At 40.8% G+C, this 17,792-nt stretch overlaps 3 protein-coding genes across 5 annotated transcripts in view; 1 reads left to right on the top strand and 2 right to left on the bottom strand.

Annotated features, from left to right (window-relative positions):
* The window catches only part of uggt1 (UDP-glucose glycoprotein glucosyltransferase 1), a 285,869-nt gene that overhangs the window by 218,899 nt on the left and 49,178 nt on the right, over positions 1-17,792 (bottom strand). The window lies entirely within an intron of this gene.
* Positions 5,379-9,945, bottom strand: LOC308329534 (transformer-2 protein homolog beta-like). Of its 3 annotated transcripts, none has more exons than XM_080783866.1 (9): positions 9,789-9,945; positions 9,137-9,178; positions 8,386-8,525; positions 7,749-7,920; positions 7,343-7,531; positions 7,049-7,164; positions 6,752-6,931; positions 6,589-6,662; positions 5,379-5,826 (listed from the first exon to the last, which is right to left on the bottom strand). In XM_080783866.1, the coding sequence occupies exons 1-9, from the start codon at positions 9,822-9,824 to the stop codon at positions 5,816-5,818; spliced, it is 960 nt and encodes a 319-aa protein (XP_080639992.1). In that variant the 5' UTR covers positions 9,825-9,945; the 3' UTR covers positions 5,379-5,815. The 3 variants fall into 3 exon arrangements, with proteins under 3 accessions (XP_080639992.1, XP_080639993.1, XP_080639994.1); XM_080783867.1 differs by having other exon boundaries at positions 9,137-9,172; XM_080783868.1 differs by lacking the exon at positions 9,137-9,178.
* LOC308329445 (obg-like ATPase 1) lies at positions 11,525-17,646 on the top strand. Its single transcript, XM_080783752.1, has 11 exons — positions 11,525-11,613; positions 13,231-13,328; positions 13,450-13,593; positions 13,771-13,898; positions 14,458-14,633; positions 14,734-14,814; positions 15,087-15,184; positions 15,776-15,916; positions 16,296-16,392; positions 16,567-16,689; positions 16,801-17,646. The coding sequence occupies exons 2-11, from the start codon at positions 13,231-13,233 to the stop codon at positions 16,906-16,908; spliced, it is 1,194 nt and encodes a 397-aa protein (XP_080639878.1). The 5' UTR covers positions 11,525-11,613; the 3' UTR covers positions 16,909-17,646.

The raw sequence follows: 17,792 nt of genomic DNA, 5'->3' as shown, positions 1-17,792 counted from the left end.
CCAGCGACCCCACATTGTTTTTTCAGGAACAATATTTCTAGTTGTAATATTGTAATTGTAATATAATATTATATAATTAATATCAAATACTACCTGACCTGTATTGACATGTAGGCCTATATGAGCTGTTTGAGAGTGTAAAAGTGCTACAGTATATAGTATGCATTATTTTTATTATGAATAAATATTAGTCATTACATCTACTTGCATTATAATATGATTTAGTTGATTTTAATGGTTAAAAAAAAATATATAACAGTGTATCAGTGTTGGGGTACTTAATTAGTAATTACATTGACCATTTAGCAGTATGAAATTGACAAAAAACGAAATCTAAAAGTTAGTAAAGGTATGATTTGGAAAGTATACATGACTTGAATGAATCTGCAGTCTGCACTGACCTAAAACTTTGCTCTACCCTAACCCTTCCAACATATAGTTCATGCCATAAGGTTTTATAGGTTTAACAAACAGCATACAAAATATTAAGCCTTAAATGGCAAATGTTCAAATCATAAACTTGACCTTATTTCAGACCATTTTACAAAGCATACAGGCTTCTCAGTACCTGGTTTAAATTCACATTTACAGTTACTAAGCCAGTGGTTCCCAAAATGGGGTCCGGGGACCCCCAGGGGTCCTTGAGTGAGTTCCAAGGGGTCTCCAGCTAAATGATACTTTGGAACCAAATGGATCCTTATGGGTCTGTAACTCTGAGAGTGCAGGTCCATTTGGTTCCATTTGTATACTCTCAGAGTTAAATTAACATAGATTTTACAATATAAATTGGGGGTTCCAGAGGTAGAAAACTAGAAATGCCATTAAATGGGAGTCCGTGGACTAATGCATGACAAACTGGGGGTCCTTGAAATTAAACGGGTTGAGAATCACTGCTAGAGCCTTATCTTCTCTTATGGGGGTCCATGGCATTAGGTTTTCAATTGGGGGTCCGCAGGCTCATTAGTGTCAATTTGAGGGTCCTGTAGCCCTGGTCCAGTGCTTACAGCGGGGGTCCTTGACATGAAAAAGTTTGGGAACCACTGCTCTAGAGTTGCTTGATGAACAAGGAACTACAGTAGCCTATATGTGTCCCTGTCAGGGCTAACTGGCACATGATGACAGCACAGTCCTTTGCAATTTGCAACTCTAGATTTATTATAGCCTAATGATATGAAGTGACTTGCCATAAACCATTGACTCCCCATTCATCCAATTTGCATCTGCTTGTATTAAACGACATTAAACTCACCAACATTGCAGCTGTAGGGAAAGGTTGAATATCCACTTTCAAACTGCAAAGCTTTTGTTTCATAAAAATCCACCAAATCTTTTTCCCACTCAGCTCTGCACTTAGTTTTTCTTCTTTTTTAGTTATATCTCACTACTAGAACTTTCTGACTCTGAGGTAGATAAGATGTTTGGCTGTGAACAGCATCCATTAGTTTTTTCAATGTTTTGGACCGGGAGCCTGGTGAAATAGTTGCTAAGATACGACACTGCATAGTGATTGGCTCTGCTGCATGCCTATGAAGAGTACTGACCAATGAGCTGTGCCTAGCGCCTCTCTAGACAGCAGGTTCCATGTATTCCTCCTGTTCCCATAGCTCAGATGGCTGCCCCTTCTGCTTGTGTGTGTATGTGTGAGTGTCCGCATGTGAGCGACTGAGAATCACCATAACGCGCTGTCATTCTTCCACGACCCCAAAATACGGGATTAAGTGAGTCCCGTATCGGTTCATTACGGTACAGGTCTTTTAGTTGTCAAATACGATACAAACCCGTATTTTACGGGACGGTTGGCAACCTTAGTTATTTCCTACTACTCAGGTTTGTAGTGTATAGAAATGTAAACAGTGCCTTCCTCACCATAGCTACACTACACCCTTTCCCTCTGCTCCTAGAATCCCTGACAAATCCCATTCTATCCTGCATCATTAACTTTGTCCTTCAGTTGTGCTCTTTCCTCTATGTACCTTTCACAGTTCAGTAATGCTCAACATTTTCTATTTCCCCACAACTTCCACATTTGTTGCTCTCTGTCTTACCCATGGTAAAAATGGGTGCTGTAACTGTTTAACCCAGTGTGGCCCACCCTTAGCCTTGTAATGAATTGTTCTTCACTTCTATTCTTTTCATTATAGCCTACTCCTTAGTGGCTACTGTCTTTTGTACCTTGTAGTACCCTCGTCCTTTCAGGTCTTCGTCCCACCTTCTCTGCCAAATTTCCATTCCTTTCTTTTTGACCATTGCTTTCCCTTCACCCTTCCCTAGTAACACTCGTAATGCTATCTCCTGCTGAGTTGCCCTTTTGGCAAGCTTGTCCGCCCCCTCGTTCCCTGCCAGCCCCTTAGGGTATGTGCTGGAACCCAACATAATCCTTTAAAATCACGAGAACAAATGTCAGTCAAGTAGTGAGTGAGTCAGTGATTCAGGGTGCTACTGCCATCAGTCAGTTTTTGTTACTTGAAAATCTAGTTCAAATTAGATTCTGGCAATTACCTTTTTTCTGCCATCGCAGCGAGCTTATTGAGGATTTGTTTGTCCACATCAATGTGATATCTCTCAGATCCCAAGCGAGCTTTAGAAGGCAAAGTAGAAGAAACATGTATAAAATATAGTCATAACTCATGCAATTAAATAAGGAGACAATTGACACATTATTGTACTTACTATTTTGGATAGTCAGTCTGAGACATGGGAACTCAGTGGGAACTCAATCTATAAATCAAACAAGTTCTACAGATTCAAGTAAATTGCATAACATTGTTGAAAAATACACACATTGGACCTTTAAATGTATCAGCATAAAGGTCCCAACGTTCATTCGGCACAGACTAGTTTTCAGCTAAAACAGATTTTTTACCATGGTGCTTGGATTAACCTCAGCTGTCTCTGTCTGACGAGGTCGCTTCCTTCCAGTCCATTTTTCTGTTATTTGTGCCATTTCCTTGTTAGACACAAGTAGCTTCCTTTCTTTTTTTAATTTATTGTGCAGTGAATCAAGCATGGCATCCTGTGAAACAAAGTTTTTCAAGTTGTTAAAGATGAATAGAAACACTAGAATGCATCCCTTACTAGAAAACCCTTAGAAAGTAGGGGAAAAGTGCCCCTATTCTGACACTCACTGAAAATAGCAGATCTACAAGCTCACAATGTGTCACTCACATTACAAGACATTGTGAGCTTATCATTTTGATTGATTATTGTTGGTCGAGAGAATTGGTGTGTAGAATGTGGAAAAAGAGCAAACCAGGCATAGAGCTGACCCCAGTCTACCAAGTATTATTTAGTTTACCAAGTATAGCGCTCAGTTTCAGTGGTTAACAGCGACACATAGAATTGTACCGATGCAGGTAACAACATGAACAAATAAAATCTTACATAGCCAGACCCAATGCTTTCCCTGAGGAATGGGTAGTCCAGGTTTAGGGTTGACAGAAGTTCCACATACTGAAAACGAGTTGGGAACCTAAAAAGGAAAATCAAACAGTAGTAGTGTTGATATTAGCCATAATAATTAGACACTGACAATTGACACATTTCCCGACAACGTCACACTGATAAGAAGTTAAGAACCTGTATGTGCGCGCAGGTCGGGGTCAAAAGAAACCCATCGCTCATTAGATGCAATGTAAAAGTGGTCACAGCACTGACGTGTAAAAATGCATCCCATCAAACTTTCAGATGCTGTTTTTCTCCCAGTGTGGAAGAAGATTTAGGGTGGATGTTTACTGCGATCCCTTGCTCTTGAAATATACCTTGTTTTATGTTGTTAAGTATACAGTAGAGTACATGAATGGACCCCTACAATGACTGGTCAGTTATGATGATGTAACCTTTTCTCTCTCAAATGGAAATAATCTCTCCTCACTATTTGCAACATCCCGTGTGAGGTGGAATGGTCAATCTGACATGGATACTTCTATGATGAATCTTTACATACTGATGCAGTGCAGTGCCATGACAATTAAATCAAGAGGAATAATGGGAGGAAGAAAAGATAACTCAGAGAGATGACCAGCATAAATGGTGAACTACAATGAAATCATCAGTAGCTAAATGTATTACTATTCTGGTCATCTTTATGTAAACACATTTCCATACCAATACATCACTTTCATACCAATACAAGTTTTAGTCATAACATAAAATAAATAAATACATACTGGTAGATAAGTACTGGAGCAACTAACTTAACATTATATTACTCATGTTGGCTATTCAACATAATATCTGGTCTCAAGCCAAATTTTGCACCAGTGATTCCCATAGGAGATTTGTGGTATTAATTCAAAATTAATTAATTAATGCACCGAGAAACCCCATTCAAACCTATTTAGGTTAATCTTACGGTGTACATGTTTGCCTGAAAAGGAATCTTTGAAATGTTTCATAGTTTTAGAAATATTTGAGAAATTCAGAATGGGGCTCAAAGGCAGCTCTATGGCACCAAAAAATCACTTTCACCTAGAAGCTACATTCACACTTATAATTAAGGGACCAAGAAGACACGCAGTGACTTTGGTCACTTCTTGTGTTTATTTTTCTTCTCCTTCCACCAAAAATAGCTGTTCTGACTGAACCGTGCAGTCGCTTTTCCTGAAACTCGGTAATCTGGTAGAGGGCCATGCCAAACGGTGACTATGTGAAGCCCATGACCATTGGCCAAATGGTGGCGCTATAGCACTGAAAATTTAAAATTAAGTTGAAAATGCAAACTGTGAATGTGCATATCTCATGAACCGTTTGTAGTCAGTGAATACCCTATCTGAATCTGATGGTGGAAATGCTTTGATTTTTTACAAATAGGGGTATACAGTCGGGCAGTTTGAGGGTAGATTTTATTTGTTTCCAAATGTTCGAGTTTTTTTTACAATAAAATCCTCCAACCATTTTGATTGGCAACGCTGTTCTTGAGAAAAGAATGGCAGAAAGGGAATATGTAGTTTATGCCGTTAGTCCCCATTGCCAGTATGGTCAGGGCACTAAGGTGTAGGTTCAGTCCTCCCATTTCAGTGGGTTTTTGAAGATGTTCTGATATGAGACTAGCTTTGTATCCCCATACAAACGGTAAGATAAGAGTCTAATTTATTAAAGAAATTTGCAGTGAGAAAAATCAGTAAAGTAAAGCCACCATCTTAATAGCATTGATACGACTCATCGTGGATACTGGTAGGATCCTCCAATTTTCAATATTGCTTCTGGAACTGGAGACATGAGTTTAAAAGTTAAGCTTTCAAGCATCAGAACAAATGTCCTTTTAACATTCGTGGCATCATGCCAGATGTTGTACTGATTTCAATCAGGCAACATACACCGACTGGTGCTTTTTCTGGTTGGGGAAAGAAATTATACCATTTCAATGGGAGAAGGCCATGTTCAAGGAATGAGTTTTTATTGCTTGAATACAGCAAACTAAACAAAAAGACAAAATACTATTTTATAGATGATAACAGCATTGGAATCAAATTCAATAGCAACTATGTGCTATGACATTAAGCCGTTACATAGATGATAAAGAAACTCACTAGGAACAGAGCAATAAGAACATACAGAAATCCTACTTACACATTATACAGTACTTCCTAAGTAGTCCTGTTGAATCAAACTTCTTAATGACCAGCCCACATTTAATTCTTACACTGCTGTTATGTATAGTTTCTTCTGAACCCAAAACGTGGCATTTGGTCATGGCATGAATATTGTTCCGTTTATTTGACAAAACCTGAATTCACACATAAAACGTTTAAAAAAAATGAAAAAACAAATAAAGAAAAAAAGATTCAACTCCTATGAACGCCTCTTTTCCCTCTGTTCAGTAGTGACCTGTGGAAACATGAAATTGGAAACTTAACATTGGATGGTGCCAGAAATAAGAATGCATATCAATATACGTATTTCTCCCACATTTGGTGAATGTTGTAGATCATTATGTCCGTTCTTCTGTGAGAGATCATAGTATCTTCTATATAATTAAATCTGTTCGTATGCAATAGATCATAGTATGTCGTATCCTTAAAGGACAACTTTAGTTTTCTTCAACCAAGATTCATGTTTTAGGTTATTAGGAAAGTAAAATAAGTGTTATTTTCTTCATTTGCTGCTTTCTTTAGTTTTAGGGATTTTAGCTGTTTTTGACAGGGGGGCGGGGCATTCGAACAAGGGGCTAAATATGTATTTATTTTACAAAATGTTATAGCGGTTTTATTTATTTATTATAGTCCTACTAGATCAAGAAATTACATCTGGCCACAAAAGATCACGAGATCTACTGAATGTGTCAAACTGACATATTGAGCCTATGACACAGTGTGGCCTCCCCCCAGTAAGCCTCCTTCACATTCAGTAGATCCTGTGATCTTCTGTGGCCTATTAGGACTATAGTAAATAATAAAAATAGAAATAACCATATTTTGTAAAACAATACGTATTTAGCCCCATGCTCGAATACCCCCACCCCTGTCAAAAACATCTAAAATCCCTAAAACAAAAGAAAGCAGCAAATGAAAAAGAATTAACTCATCTTTGATAAAAACTAAGGTTGTCCTTTAAATATGTTATGTCCTTCTAAATGTAGTTCAAACATACGTGGTGAGTAGGAGCGAGATCGTGATCGAGACCGGTAGGCCCTGTCTCTGTAGTAAGGAGAAGGAGATCTGCGTCTGAGGAGAACAAAAGAAGAGTTGGTACCTGCTTAGCAGAATAGATCATTCAGATGACCTGTACATTTCAAGTAATGGGAGAATCTTACCTGTATGAGCGGTAATATTCTCTGTCATCATAGCGATCATAGCCACTTCCGCGGTCATAGCCCCTGTCACCCCTTTCATAGCCGCTGCCGCTGCCCCTATCTCCCCTGTCACCCCTGTCTTCTCTTGAAAAACGCCTTGATGATGAGGACGATGATGATGATGTGCTAGGGCCCTCATCACTGTGATACAGACACAGAAATATGTTTGAGTTGCCTTTGTCTGGTAAGATGTCAAATATAAAATATGTATACAATGTGTGCCGAGGTGTGTGAATTGACTGGTCAATAAACACTCACTATGTGGGGCGTCCCATGTAGATCCCAGGAGTCGGAGTGTGGGGTCGTTTAGTAATGGAGAAATCCACTCGGATCCTACGTCCATCTAACTCCATTCCATTAGCACGCTCCTTTGCCTGAATGAAAAGAACATCGTTTTCGACCAACGCTCCAGGGAATCTGCCTTTGTTTACTTTGAAGTTAGTTGTAACTAACTGGACCATGTAATTATACAACTTGAACTCTAAAATATGGTTTGGATGGGGGTGATGACCTTGTGCGTAATGACTACCCATGCGATTCTAATCTATTTACCTCTTTTGCATCTGCTGTGGCTTCAAAGTAAACAAAAGCAAAACCCCTGGAGCGCCGGGACTGTTGGTCACAAACGATGTTCACCTCGGCCAGAGGGCCATACTTGGAGAACACATCTCGCAGGTCTCGCTCTGTGGTGTACAGACTGAGCCCAAATACCCCTAGACAAAGGTTGGGGTCTGGGTTAGCCTGAGAGGGCGGTGGGGGAAAAGCACAATTAATGCCAGTTTATTTGAAAATTTAAAATAAAAGGATGAGTTCGTCATTTGAATAAATGCAGATCGGCTATTTTTGCCATGCAGGATTATATGGTTAACACAAGGGTCAGTAATTTCAGTAGCCAAAAGATATTTTACTCAAAAACAACAAATGACAGTGAAATAACTAGAGATGGGGAGAGGAATACCCTGTTGCCGATGTGTCTACGGCGGTTAGACATGGGAGAGTGGCTGTGGCTCCGATGGCGACGATACTCCCCACTACGAGATCGGCTCCTGGAGCGGTGGCGGCGGGAGTGTGAGCGCGAGTGTGAGCGTGAGCGGGTGCGGTGCCTGCGTGAACTCCGATGGGAACGAGACCTGGGGAACAGATGACGAGACGCATGAATGACGCATTTCCTGCCATCCTTTGCTTGCAAAACATTCATGTAATGTTTACATGTCATGGAATTAGGGCCCGACCGATAACCGATTTTAGAGAGGGGACAATCACCAATATGTAACTGATAGTGATTTTTTTTTTTTGCTGGAATGAAAAGAGGATTTTTCTGTGTGGATTGTGCAAAGAATTTTACCAATTATGATTATGTAAAAGTACAGTGACAGTAGTACAGACAGGCGCTTTTTTAAACCACTGACTATTCAAGACTTAAATATATACTTTTAAAAAGAGACTACCAGCAGCATTGGTATCACAGTTTCACACATCACATCTGTGGCCAATATATCAGTCGGGCACTACATGGAATACTAGCTTTTGGAAAATAGTCTGCTCTCTCCATACACACAAAACACAAATTTAAACAGAGCTGAAGCCCAATTTACCTGGATTTGGACCGGGAACGAGATCTGGACCTTGAATAGCGGGATCCATCTTTGGAGCGTACCGGGGTATGGGCTGGTGATCGACTGGTTGATCTCCCAGAGCCCCGAGGTGACGCGCTCCTCGAGCCAGATCGAGAGTCCTGGACAAGTCAGTCATATAGGTCAGAGACAGCATAGAAAACACCAGGCAACCAGTGAGCAGAGAAAACGACCATGAGAGGAATCTCATTCACAACCTCTACATGCCCCTTAAAAAGGATGGCTGTTAATGTACTGTGCATGATGTAATCAGTCTAAAAGTTTGCCTATTGAGGGTCATACAAAGTCATTTGAACAAGTATGTCATTCTCGTTTAAACAAACTGATATAGCTTAAGCTCAGTTTGCTTATGAGACAGACCAATTATATTTCTGTTATAGAGAGGAAATGCCATGCAATGCTTAAGAGAGAAAGAAAAAAGGTGAATTACAGTAATGTCATAGCGGGCTATTAGGAAATTACTCATACCCCCGTACAACTTCTGATCTTAACTTCATAACTTCTGTAACTTCAAAACAACCATTTCTTTTCTTCTTTCTTCAGATTGACCTCATGACTTCTTTTTTTCGTCTTCCCCCTTTTACCATCTGCCAATACACCACTCTAGTGGGCAATCTTGCTTGCTTCTGTCAGCTTCCAAACGGCAATACATCATTAGCATGCATCATCAACACCATCAGCTTCATCATCAAACAATAACAACTTCTGAAACCTCTGAAACTTCTTCCGCCTTTTTCTTTCTTCCAACCTTAACCTTAACAAAAAACAAACAAGGATCATAAGCAATGATGGATTTTTTTCACGGGCCATAAAAAAGGAAAGACATCAGATAAATCCTGGTTACCAATACTTCATTTATAGTCAGTCGTAAGACGGTAGCACGCGCGGGAAAAAAACATCTACAAGCTCTCGAGCTTGTAGGTCGGAATATTTCCGGCGTACAAAACCACCGTGCGAGTAAGTATAAATAAGGCAAGGCTTAAAATCCAGCTAAATCTTAAGCTACGTTATCAAATGTAAATAAGCAGATGCATCGGATTCGGCAGCCATTTTTTTGCTGGCCTAACAGCTACCAATCGCCTCACATTGCGGCACATATTCGGTACTTAGATTAGAATGAATAGTCACATTACCAGTTTTTGTATTACCGTACAAACAATGCACTAACGTAATTTTATAATCGCCCTCTGTGACTCAAATAATGGCGCATCGATTCTAGAAATAACAAACGGGTTAGGTTTTCTGTGCAGAGCCGCTAGGCCCGATTAGCTAACAGCTAAAAAAAACGCAACAAGCTAGCTCGCCGTTGCTAGCTAAGAGTGCATTTGTTTAAACACGGCTCTTGTATTGTGATGCGTACTCACCGGCTCTTTTTTGAATTCTCTCTCGTTGTCGCTCATTTCAGCTAGATCACAGAATCTTAACAATTAACGGATAGTGATTCAAATTAATCGGCCAGTAATGTTTTATTTTCTGCTCGGTCTTACACTAGCACTCTCTCTCGTGCATGAGGCGGGCATCCGAATGCTCTACGTTCTATTGTGTGCTCTTAAAAGGAAACAGATATACGCGTCTTCTTCTCGTTCATTTTTATTGGCCGGATACACATATGAATCACATACCGCCACCTGCTGGAGGGGATTAAAATCTTAGGCTAAATTCATTGTCATGTCAAGGGCCCAAAGTCTAAATGATTCCTAAACTTTCACTTGTTCTTTGAAGTATAAAATGGGATTAAAGAGGTTAAATTGACCGTGGACATGCTGGGGAACCCCTGGAACACCCAATGATGTGATTATGAATCCCGCAGGCATAGTTTTACTGAGGTTAGGTTTAGGGTTAAGGTTAGGTTTACTGAGGTTCTGAGAACCACTGTTCTAGAATAGATTCCTGTAAGGAATAAGGATACAGTTTTTTTCCCATTGTGGTCCTTTGTTCTCAATTCATCAAGACATACAGTACATACAATAGCCTACATTACATTATCAGCAACTCTAAATGCAATAGGCCTACTGCTACTAGATACATTTACAGAACAGACAATGGAGTGGGGGACGAGGGGCACTCGGGGGCTCCTTACTGTGAGCTAGCTTTACAGGGAGTGCGTTGTAACAGCAATAGTCCGACATGGCGACACCCTACCCCAAACCTTACCTATAACCATAACCGGCCACGTATGTCGGAGCCACGCGTGAGTCTTAACCGGCCATGATGTGTCTTAACTGGCCACGTATGTCGGAGCCACAGGGGGGGGGGGGTCTTAACCGGCCACGTATGTGTCTGAAAGACACCTCCAGTGGTTCCCATTTCCCAATTCCACCATCACAAACAGTCAAGACCCAAGCACCTGCTGTCGACCTACAGGGACTGAAGAGAGCTCCCTGTTGACTTCATGGGTCACAACCTTCCACAACAGGTCCTGTGAAGAGCACTCACATACGACTCGAGATGACCCCTGACAAAATGCTCTGGGTTGTAGTGGAAAGATTTCAGGACCTTCTCTACATATGAATCGATACATCATACATGGTACAGTAATTGCCTCGCCACGGTCTCTTTGTGCAATCATCTCCAAACTCCCTGTGATGTGGATGAAGTTATCCACCTTGGCCTCTCCAATGGTTGATGCCTCCTCTTATCCCGACCTCATCCATCCTATAGCTTCTGCCTCCCACCTTAGCCTCTTTCCCTATTCTTTTGATAAGAGTCTGTCTCCCTTACTGAACCAACGCTGAGGATAATCTTCATTTCCCATCTCTCCTCCTCTCTTGCAAAATCTACCTGATCATTTTCTCTACATTGTGACATTATTGTACAGTATACTGGAACCCAAACGAATTGGAATCAGGTTATAATCCCTACTGTTTTTTGAATGAACAGTCTGGAATACATACACACACACACACACACACACACACACACACACACACACACACACACACTTGCTGCTACGTAGCAGTATGTTTCTAGCCCCACGTAGCCAGACAACGATTATGGAGCGTTTGGAAATCGCGGATGCAACAGTCTGGTAACGCGAGACTAGTATGTTTCAGAAACAGAGTGACCAATGAAAGTACTCTCATGTCAAAATACTTCCGGTATGCCTTCTGCCTTGCCTTTCCTTGGGAACAGCCCGCCGGGTGAACAAATATCAACCACGTAGATCACGGATTACCTACAGATATAAAGGTAATGTCATTGATATCCTACCTATCGAATAGGATTTAGACACCGTTTGCTTATTTGTGGAAAATGCAAGTAAGGCCAGTGATTTGGTTGGTGTTTTCCGTCTTGTTTAGTAGGACTTGTACTAGATAGCAACTGGCTAGCTAACATGCTGTCAGTCAGTCTGCACGTTTTGTATAGCATAGCAAGTTTCAGTGGGATCTATTTCTAGCCTAGCTCCGTTTGGAACCTAATTTCTAGCTTAAACCACCATACACCCAGACTGACCTGGGGGAATGAAGCTTGATTGGCTTACATCATTTCCTGAATCAGCTGGTTGTATTTTTTTCAGTAGTAGTACGTACCAGTATTTAAGATACCTGCTGCCCATCTTTGGTAATCTGTTGATAGAATGTTGAGTAGACAGTCTCTTGGCAAGCTTTTGTTTTCCCGTTGACATGGTGTTATTGAATTTAAGGCTGGGCAAAATTGGGTAATTGAACATATCAATGATAACAATCTTACTATTAGTCTGGATAACATCTGGAACTTGGAATATAGTAATATTGCGATATAAGTATTGTTGAACCAGGACCCAATGGGTAAAGTCTTAAAAATGTCAGAAACTTTACTACCATTGGGTTCTGCTTGTGGGGCTAAGGGTAGTGGTCAGTGGGTAAATCGAAACGGTAGAATCTCTAGACTGTTTAACAACTGAACAAGGTATGAACACAGTCTGCCTGAGGTTTTTTCTTTTACCCTTCCATGCTGCACAAACTGGTTTTTGAAACAGCACCTTTTTAGAAACATTGTACCTGCTGCTACTTGTTTGACCCCCTGCATATGATGCTAATGTTTAAAAATAACATTTACACACCTGTAATATGATGCTAACATTCTGTACATATATCTAGCCACAATGAACTCTTAGATGCTATTTTTTGCTATCTGGCAATACCAACCCTTGACAACCCATTCATCCAAACAGAAAAGTCTTTCATTGTATTCATTGTATTAAACAACGTTAAACTCACCAACATTGTTCTATCTGCCAAGTTTTTGTTTAATAAAAATCCGCCATAGACAACTTATGACTCATGAGCTACACACCTATAGCAATGTGTGTGCTGGCTGGCTGTCATTTCGTCCGAGCACGGAACCAAGTGTCACTGTTGCGCAGCCTAAGGGCCGATTCATACTCCTATTTTAGAGCCGAATAAAAGTCGGTTCGGCGCTGTAGAGCCTACAATTTGACGTCATTTGAGGTTCGGGGGGGGCGGGTACCGTCCTAAAGTCGGCTCTTCGGTGCTACTGAAATTTTCTGACGAGCCGAAATCATTTCGGCACTACAGCGCCGAAACAGGAGTATGAATCAGCCCTTACACACACAGGCTAGGGAGGAGGGCTTGTACAGTACACTGAGTACAGTAATACAGCACAAGTACAGTACAGCACCACTCAATTCAGATGGGTCTGATTTTGTTCAAGTACTTGTTTTCAATAAAGCAACATCTTGCCATTGGGTTTTCCAATGGGCCCCGAACACACTAATCATCCCCCATATTACTTAATATTACTCAGGTGTAATGTGAATGGAGTACCAGATTTTCCTAAGCTGGTGTCCGTTGATAACTTTTGCAGATGCCTCCAAAGAAGGTAGAAGCACCAAAACCACCACCAATAATTGGAAGGTTTGGAACTTCTCTCAAAATAGGAATTGTGGGATTGCCTAATGTTGGGTACGTACGCACGAACACCATTGTCAAGCATGCCGACTATATGAATGACATTGTTTGTTTTTTGCCACTCAAAGTTGATGAGGAGAGCTATTGACACGTTGATTCTGACCTTTTTCACTAGGAAATCCACTTTCTTCAATGTGCTCACCAAAAGCCAGGCTGCAGCAGAGAATTTCCCATTCTGCACAATTGATCCAAATGAGAGCAGGGTGCCCATTCCTGATGAACGCTATGACTATCTATGCGAGTTCCACAAACCACTCAGGTATACTATATGTAATTGCAGTGTATTGCTGTTGTGCTCTTTTTGTTGGTCATAACAGATGATGTATAAGAAAGATGGCCAAAAAACAGGAATGTATCCTGTTTTTTGGCCATCTTTCTTATATGATCCATCTGTTTATGTGACTTCCTCTCCCTGTGCTCTCTCTCGTCTCTCTAGTAAGGTGCCAGCATTTTTAAATGTTGTGGACATAGCTGGCCTGGTGAAGGGAGCTCATCTAGGACAGGGACTGGGAAATGCCTTCCTCTCTCACATCAGTGCCTGTGATGGCATCTATCACATGACCCGTAAGATCAACCTCGCTTTTGTCTTCTTACTTTGTTTTGTCAGTAACAAATGTTAAGGGTAGGCAAAATAAGCTTCGGCTTCAGTCTACACCTTTTCGGTGCTAAACTTGACTTTACAATCCGTCTTTAAAATGTAAGTACCGAAATAAACTATTCATTCATTCATTCAACCGAGTCATTCAGTGCCTGTGTGGCAACATACAACTGAAATATGGCAATATGGGGAGGGGGGGGGGTTTATGAACTCACTTGAGTAACTTGGTGTGTGTGTGTGTGTGTGTGTGTGTGTGTGTGTGTGTGTGTGTGTGTGTGTGTGTGTGTGTGTGTGTGTGTGTGTGTGTGTGTGTGTGTGTGTGTGTGTGTGTGTGTGTGTGTGTGTGTGTGTGTGTGTGTGTGTGTGTGTGTGTGTGTGTGTGTGTGTGTGTGTGTGTGTGTGTGTGTGTGTGTGTGTGTGTGTGTGTGTAGTAGAATTTGGGCCTCCAGTGTAGATGCGAGATATTGTTATTTATTTATATGTTGGGCTATTATAGGCTTGTAAAATGTCACTGTGTAATTATAGGTGCATTTGATGATGAGGACATTATCCACGTGGAAGGTAATGTTGACCCTGTGAGAGACATTGAGATCATCCACGAGGAGTTGAGGCTGAAGGATGAGGAGATGATTGGTCCCATCCTTGATAAACTGGATAAGGCTGCTGTCAGGGGATCAGACAAGAAACTCAAGCCTGAATATGTATGTTTGGGTCATAAAATGTATATCTCTATCCTATCTATGAGTATGATGTGTGTAATATTCATGAGTATTTCATACATTTACTTTTTTCTGGCTGCAGGATATCGTGTTAAAGATAAAGAACTGGGTGATGGAGGAAAAGAAACACGTTAGATTTTATCACGACTGGAATGAAAAAGAGGTATTATTTTCTGTGTGTATTTAAACTGGGGCCTCCCAGTGTATACCTGTGGTAATGCTGTGATTTTAGCCATTGTGGGCGCCATAGCCCAGTGGAATATGGAATGTTAATGTGTGAATCATTTTTTCCCTTTTCTCCCAAGACAAATTTCATGTATGTATATATTTTTTTAATCTATGATAACGACCTGAGATATTGTGCTCCGTTGTACTTTGTAATTTTTAAGTAGCCTGCCAGGTTTGGCATGATTTAACTCTTTGCTGTCTCTGCAGATTGACGTTTTGAACAAATACCTGTTCTTGACCTCAAAGCCCATGATCTACCTGGTGAATCTCTCAGAGAAAGACTACATAAGAAAAAAGAACAAGTGGTATGTTCTAACATGTCCAGGCTTATGTATGTACATGTTTGTTTGCACATCTTGCACTTGTACATCAAAGCCTCATTTATATTGTGTCTGACCTAGTATGAAGTAGCCTAAGCCTAGCCTGAGCTAACGATAGACATTTCTGGCCTAGATGGGAGGGCCGCGGCTCAGAAAAACGCGCACCCTGATTGGTTCACCGATCTGTCCGTCAGCCCCGGTCTCTCCTCCTCCAAAGTTATTTTCACAGAGTCGGCACACGTTGGTTTTTTTCTTAGACGGTGTGGTGGGTTCTTCAGCCATTCTCCTCATTTTCCTCGCATAGCCTCGTTTGAATTCCACTGGTAATAATTTCCTCACTGTGTTATTTTGAGGGGTGCACACCGCTCAGAGCCCTGACGTCACATAATTTGGAGCGATCCCACTTTTAGACCAGTGCAGCCCATGCGCAAATCCAGGCTTTCATTTTTCGCGCAGACGAAATGAAAGCCTGGGTATCGAGGCTAGCCTAAGCCTAATCCCTTTATGCCCTACACAGTATGTTTAGGGCATAAAATGTTCACCTATAATGACATGACAGTCTCCTGTTTCTTGCAGGTTGGCGAAGATCAAAGAATGGGTAGATGCCCATGACCCTGGGGCACTGGTCATTCCTTTGAGTGGAGCAGTGGAGTTTAAACTGCAGGAGATGGAGGAGGAGGAGAGGAATAAATACTGTGAGGAACAGAAGACGGCTAGGTGAGATGTTTCACAAACACCTCTAATACACAACTGAATAATTTTGTTTTCCTCAGCTCCTAAACCTTCTGTTGGTTTTGCAGCTGTATAAATCATTATATTGTCAGGTATGCGGTTAGGCGCAAGCTTGGCTCAGGGAGGACTGGCACTTTGGATAATAACATCATATCCTGTGTTTGTAAAACTAATGTTAGTAAAACATATTTACCTGGATTGTAGTTAAATGTGCAACACTATTGCCCATTTTCAGGGCACATTGCTATCAAATACATTTCAGATGGGGCAGTCTGTCCAGTCTCCAGATATAGTCAAACATGTTGGTGATATTTTTCCTGCTTAACAAGGTTAATTTGTTGTGTGGTTGCATGTTTGTTGTTAGTGTGCTGACTAAGATCATAAAGGCTGGCTATGCAGCGTTACAGCTGGAATACTTCTTCACAGCAGGAGTAGATGAGGTGCGAGCATGGAACATCAGGGTAAGGATCCAGTGATATAAAGCAATTTTGACGATTGATTAGAAATAACAATTGCTTGCTCCATACGCATAACAAGTACTTGCTTGCTCCATGTACTGCATGTTATCAACATTTATATGGGCTAATAATTGTTTTTGAACTTTTGAATTATATTTAAATTCCGTGCTCTAACAGAATGGAACCAAGGCACCCCAGGCTGCAGGAAAGATCCACACAGACTTTGAGAAAGGCTTCATCATGGCTGAGGTGATGAAGTTTGCCGACTTCAAAGAGGAGGGTAGTGAGAATGCGGTAAAGGTATGTGTCTTGAAAATGGACTGTATGTGGCATCAACACCGTTCTGAATAACATTTCTTGACCAATAACGAAATGGCCATATTCTCTCCATTTTCATTCCCTCTCTGACAGTCTGTTGGGAAATACAGAAACCAAGGCAAGACCTACACTGTGGAGGATGGAGACATTATCTTTTTCAAATTCAACACACCCAATGCACCTGCACCCAAGAAAAAATAATGGGCCAAGACATTTCATCAAGGGGGTCTAAAGACTACAGACCCATCCTGCCCTTGAGAGCTATTGCCTTTTGGTTTTCATACTTCTCTTCAATTTGCCGGAAACAATAAACAATTAAGTTGGCCAAGGGGTTTTGCCAGGTCTTTCAGAGGAACACAGGAACATTTTAGTAATACCCATCCTACATTTCAATCTGCAATATAATTCAATAGTCCATATGACAATAAATGATAATGATAATAAAAATCCACCACAAACTGTTGATCAAGGGTAGGATTGTTCTGAGTGTGGATGGATGGGATATTACTATTTTAGACTTAATTGAGTTGTCTGTCTCGCCTAGCCAGATTAGATGTCCACCTACCAATCATCTGGCTATGCAGGACTATGAGACTGTCTGTCTTTAGTATAATCCTGTATTCTTGCACTAGGCTCTGTGTAAAAGAACATTTTGAAATGAATAAGCGGATATGGTACATAGAATTCTGAAGATCACCTGATTAGGACTATGGCTTGAAATGCATTTCCTCACTCACCACCTGATGTTTTGCCAAATAGTGAACATATGAATACATTTTTTTAAAGTGGTGATTTCAACCCTGTTTTAATTAACTGAATTGAAAAGATATGTAATGGGAGAATTGTTTAAAACAAATGTGCTTATTATTTGAGGGATCCTGCTGAGGTCCTATGCATGTACTGCAACTTCGCCCAATAAAGAAAAAAAACAATCTGTAATTTAATTAGTATGTATTTGATGCGATTAAAACAATATGCTTAAAGGAGGGGGAGGGTAACGGGGGTGAAGTAATGTGGGCGAGCGGATATGATTATGTAGTTATTGATAGCTGAGCTCTCCTGATGGTAAATTACACTTTTCTCTG

The sequence above is a fragment of the Protomyctophum bolini genome (genome assembly GCF_963924005.1).
Source record: "Protomyctophum bolini genome assembly, chromosome: 15".
Lineage (NCBI taxonomy): Eukaryota > Metazoa > Chordata > Actinopteri > Myctophiformes > Myctophidae > Protomyctophum > Protomyctophum bolini.
The sequence above is the reverse complement of the archived record's forward strand: the minus strand, read 5'-3'. Positions and strand labels throughout refer to the sequence as shown.

What these genes read in the sequence shown, in the direction of transcription:
- LOC308329445 (XM_080783752.1), top strand. Translation starts at nt 13,231, where the DNA reads ATGCCTCCAAAGAAGGTAGAAGCACCAAAACCACCACCAATAATTGGA. An exon ending in GTGGGATTGCCTAATGTTGG is followed by an intron (nt 13,329 to 13,449) that starts GTACGTACGCAC and finishes CTTTTTCACTAG; the next exon opens with GAAATCCACTTTCTTCAATG. An exon ending in ATAAGAAAAAAGAACAAGTG is followed by an intron (nt 15,185 to 15,775) that starts GTATGTTCTAAC and finishes TGTTTCTTGCAG; the next exon opens with GTTGGCGAAGATCAAAGAAT.
- LOC308329534 (XM_080783866.1), bottom strand. Translation starts at nt 9,824, where the DNA reads ATGAGCGACAACGAGAGAGAATTCAAAAAAGAGCCG. An exon ending in GTAGACACATCGGCAACAGG is followed by an intron (nt 7,532 to 7,748) that starts GTATTCCTCTCC and finishes CCGCCCTCTCAG; the next exon opens with GCTAACCCAGACCCCAACCT. An exon ending in CCACAGCAGATGCAAAAGAG is followed by an intron (nt 7,165 to 7,342) that starts GTAAATAGATTA and finishes CTTTTCATTCAG; the next exon opens with GCAAAGGAGCGTGCTAATGG.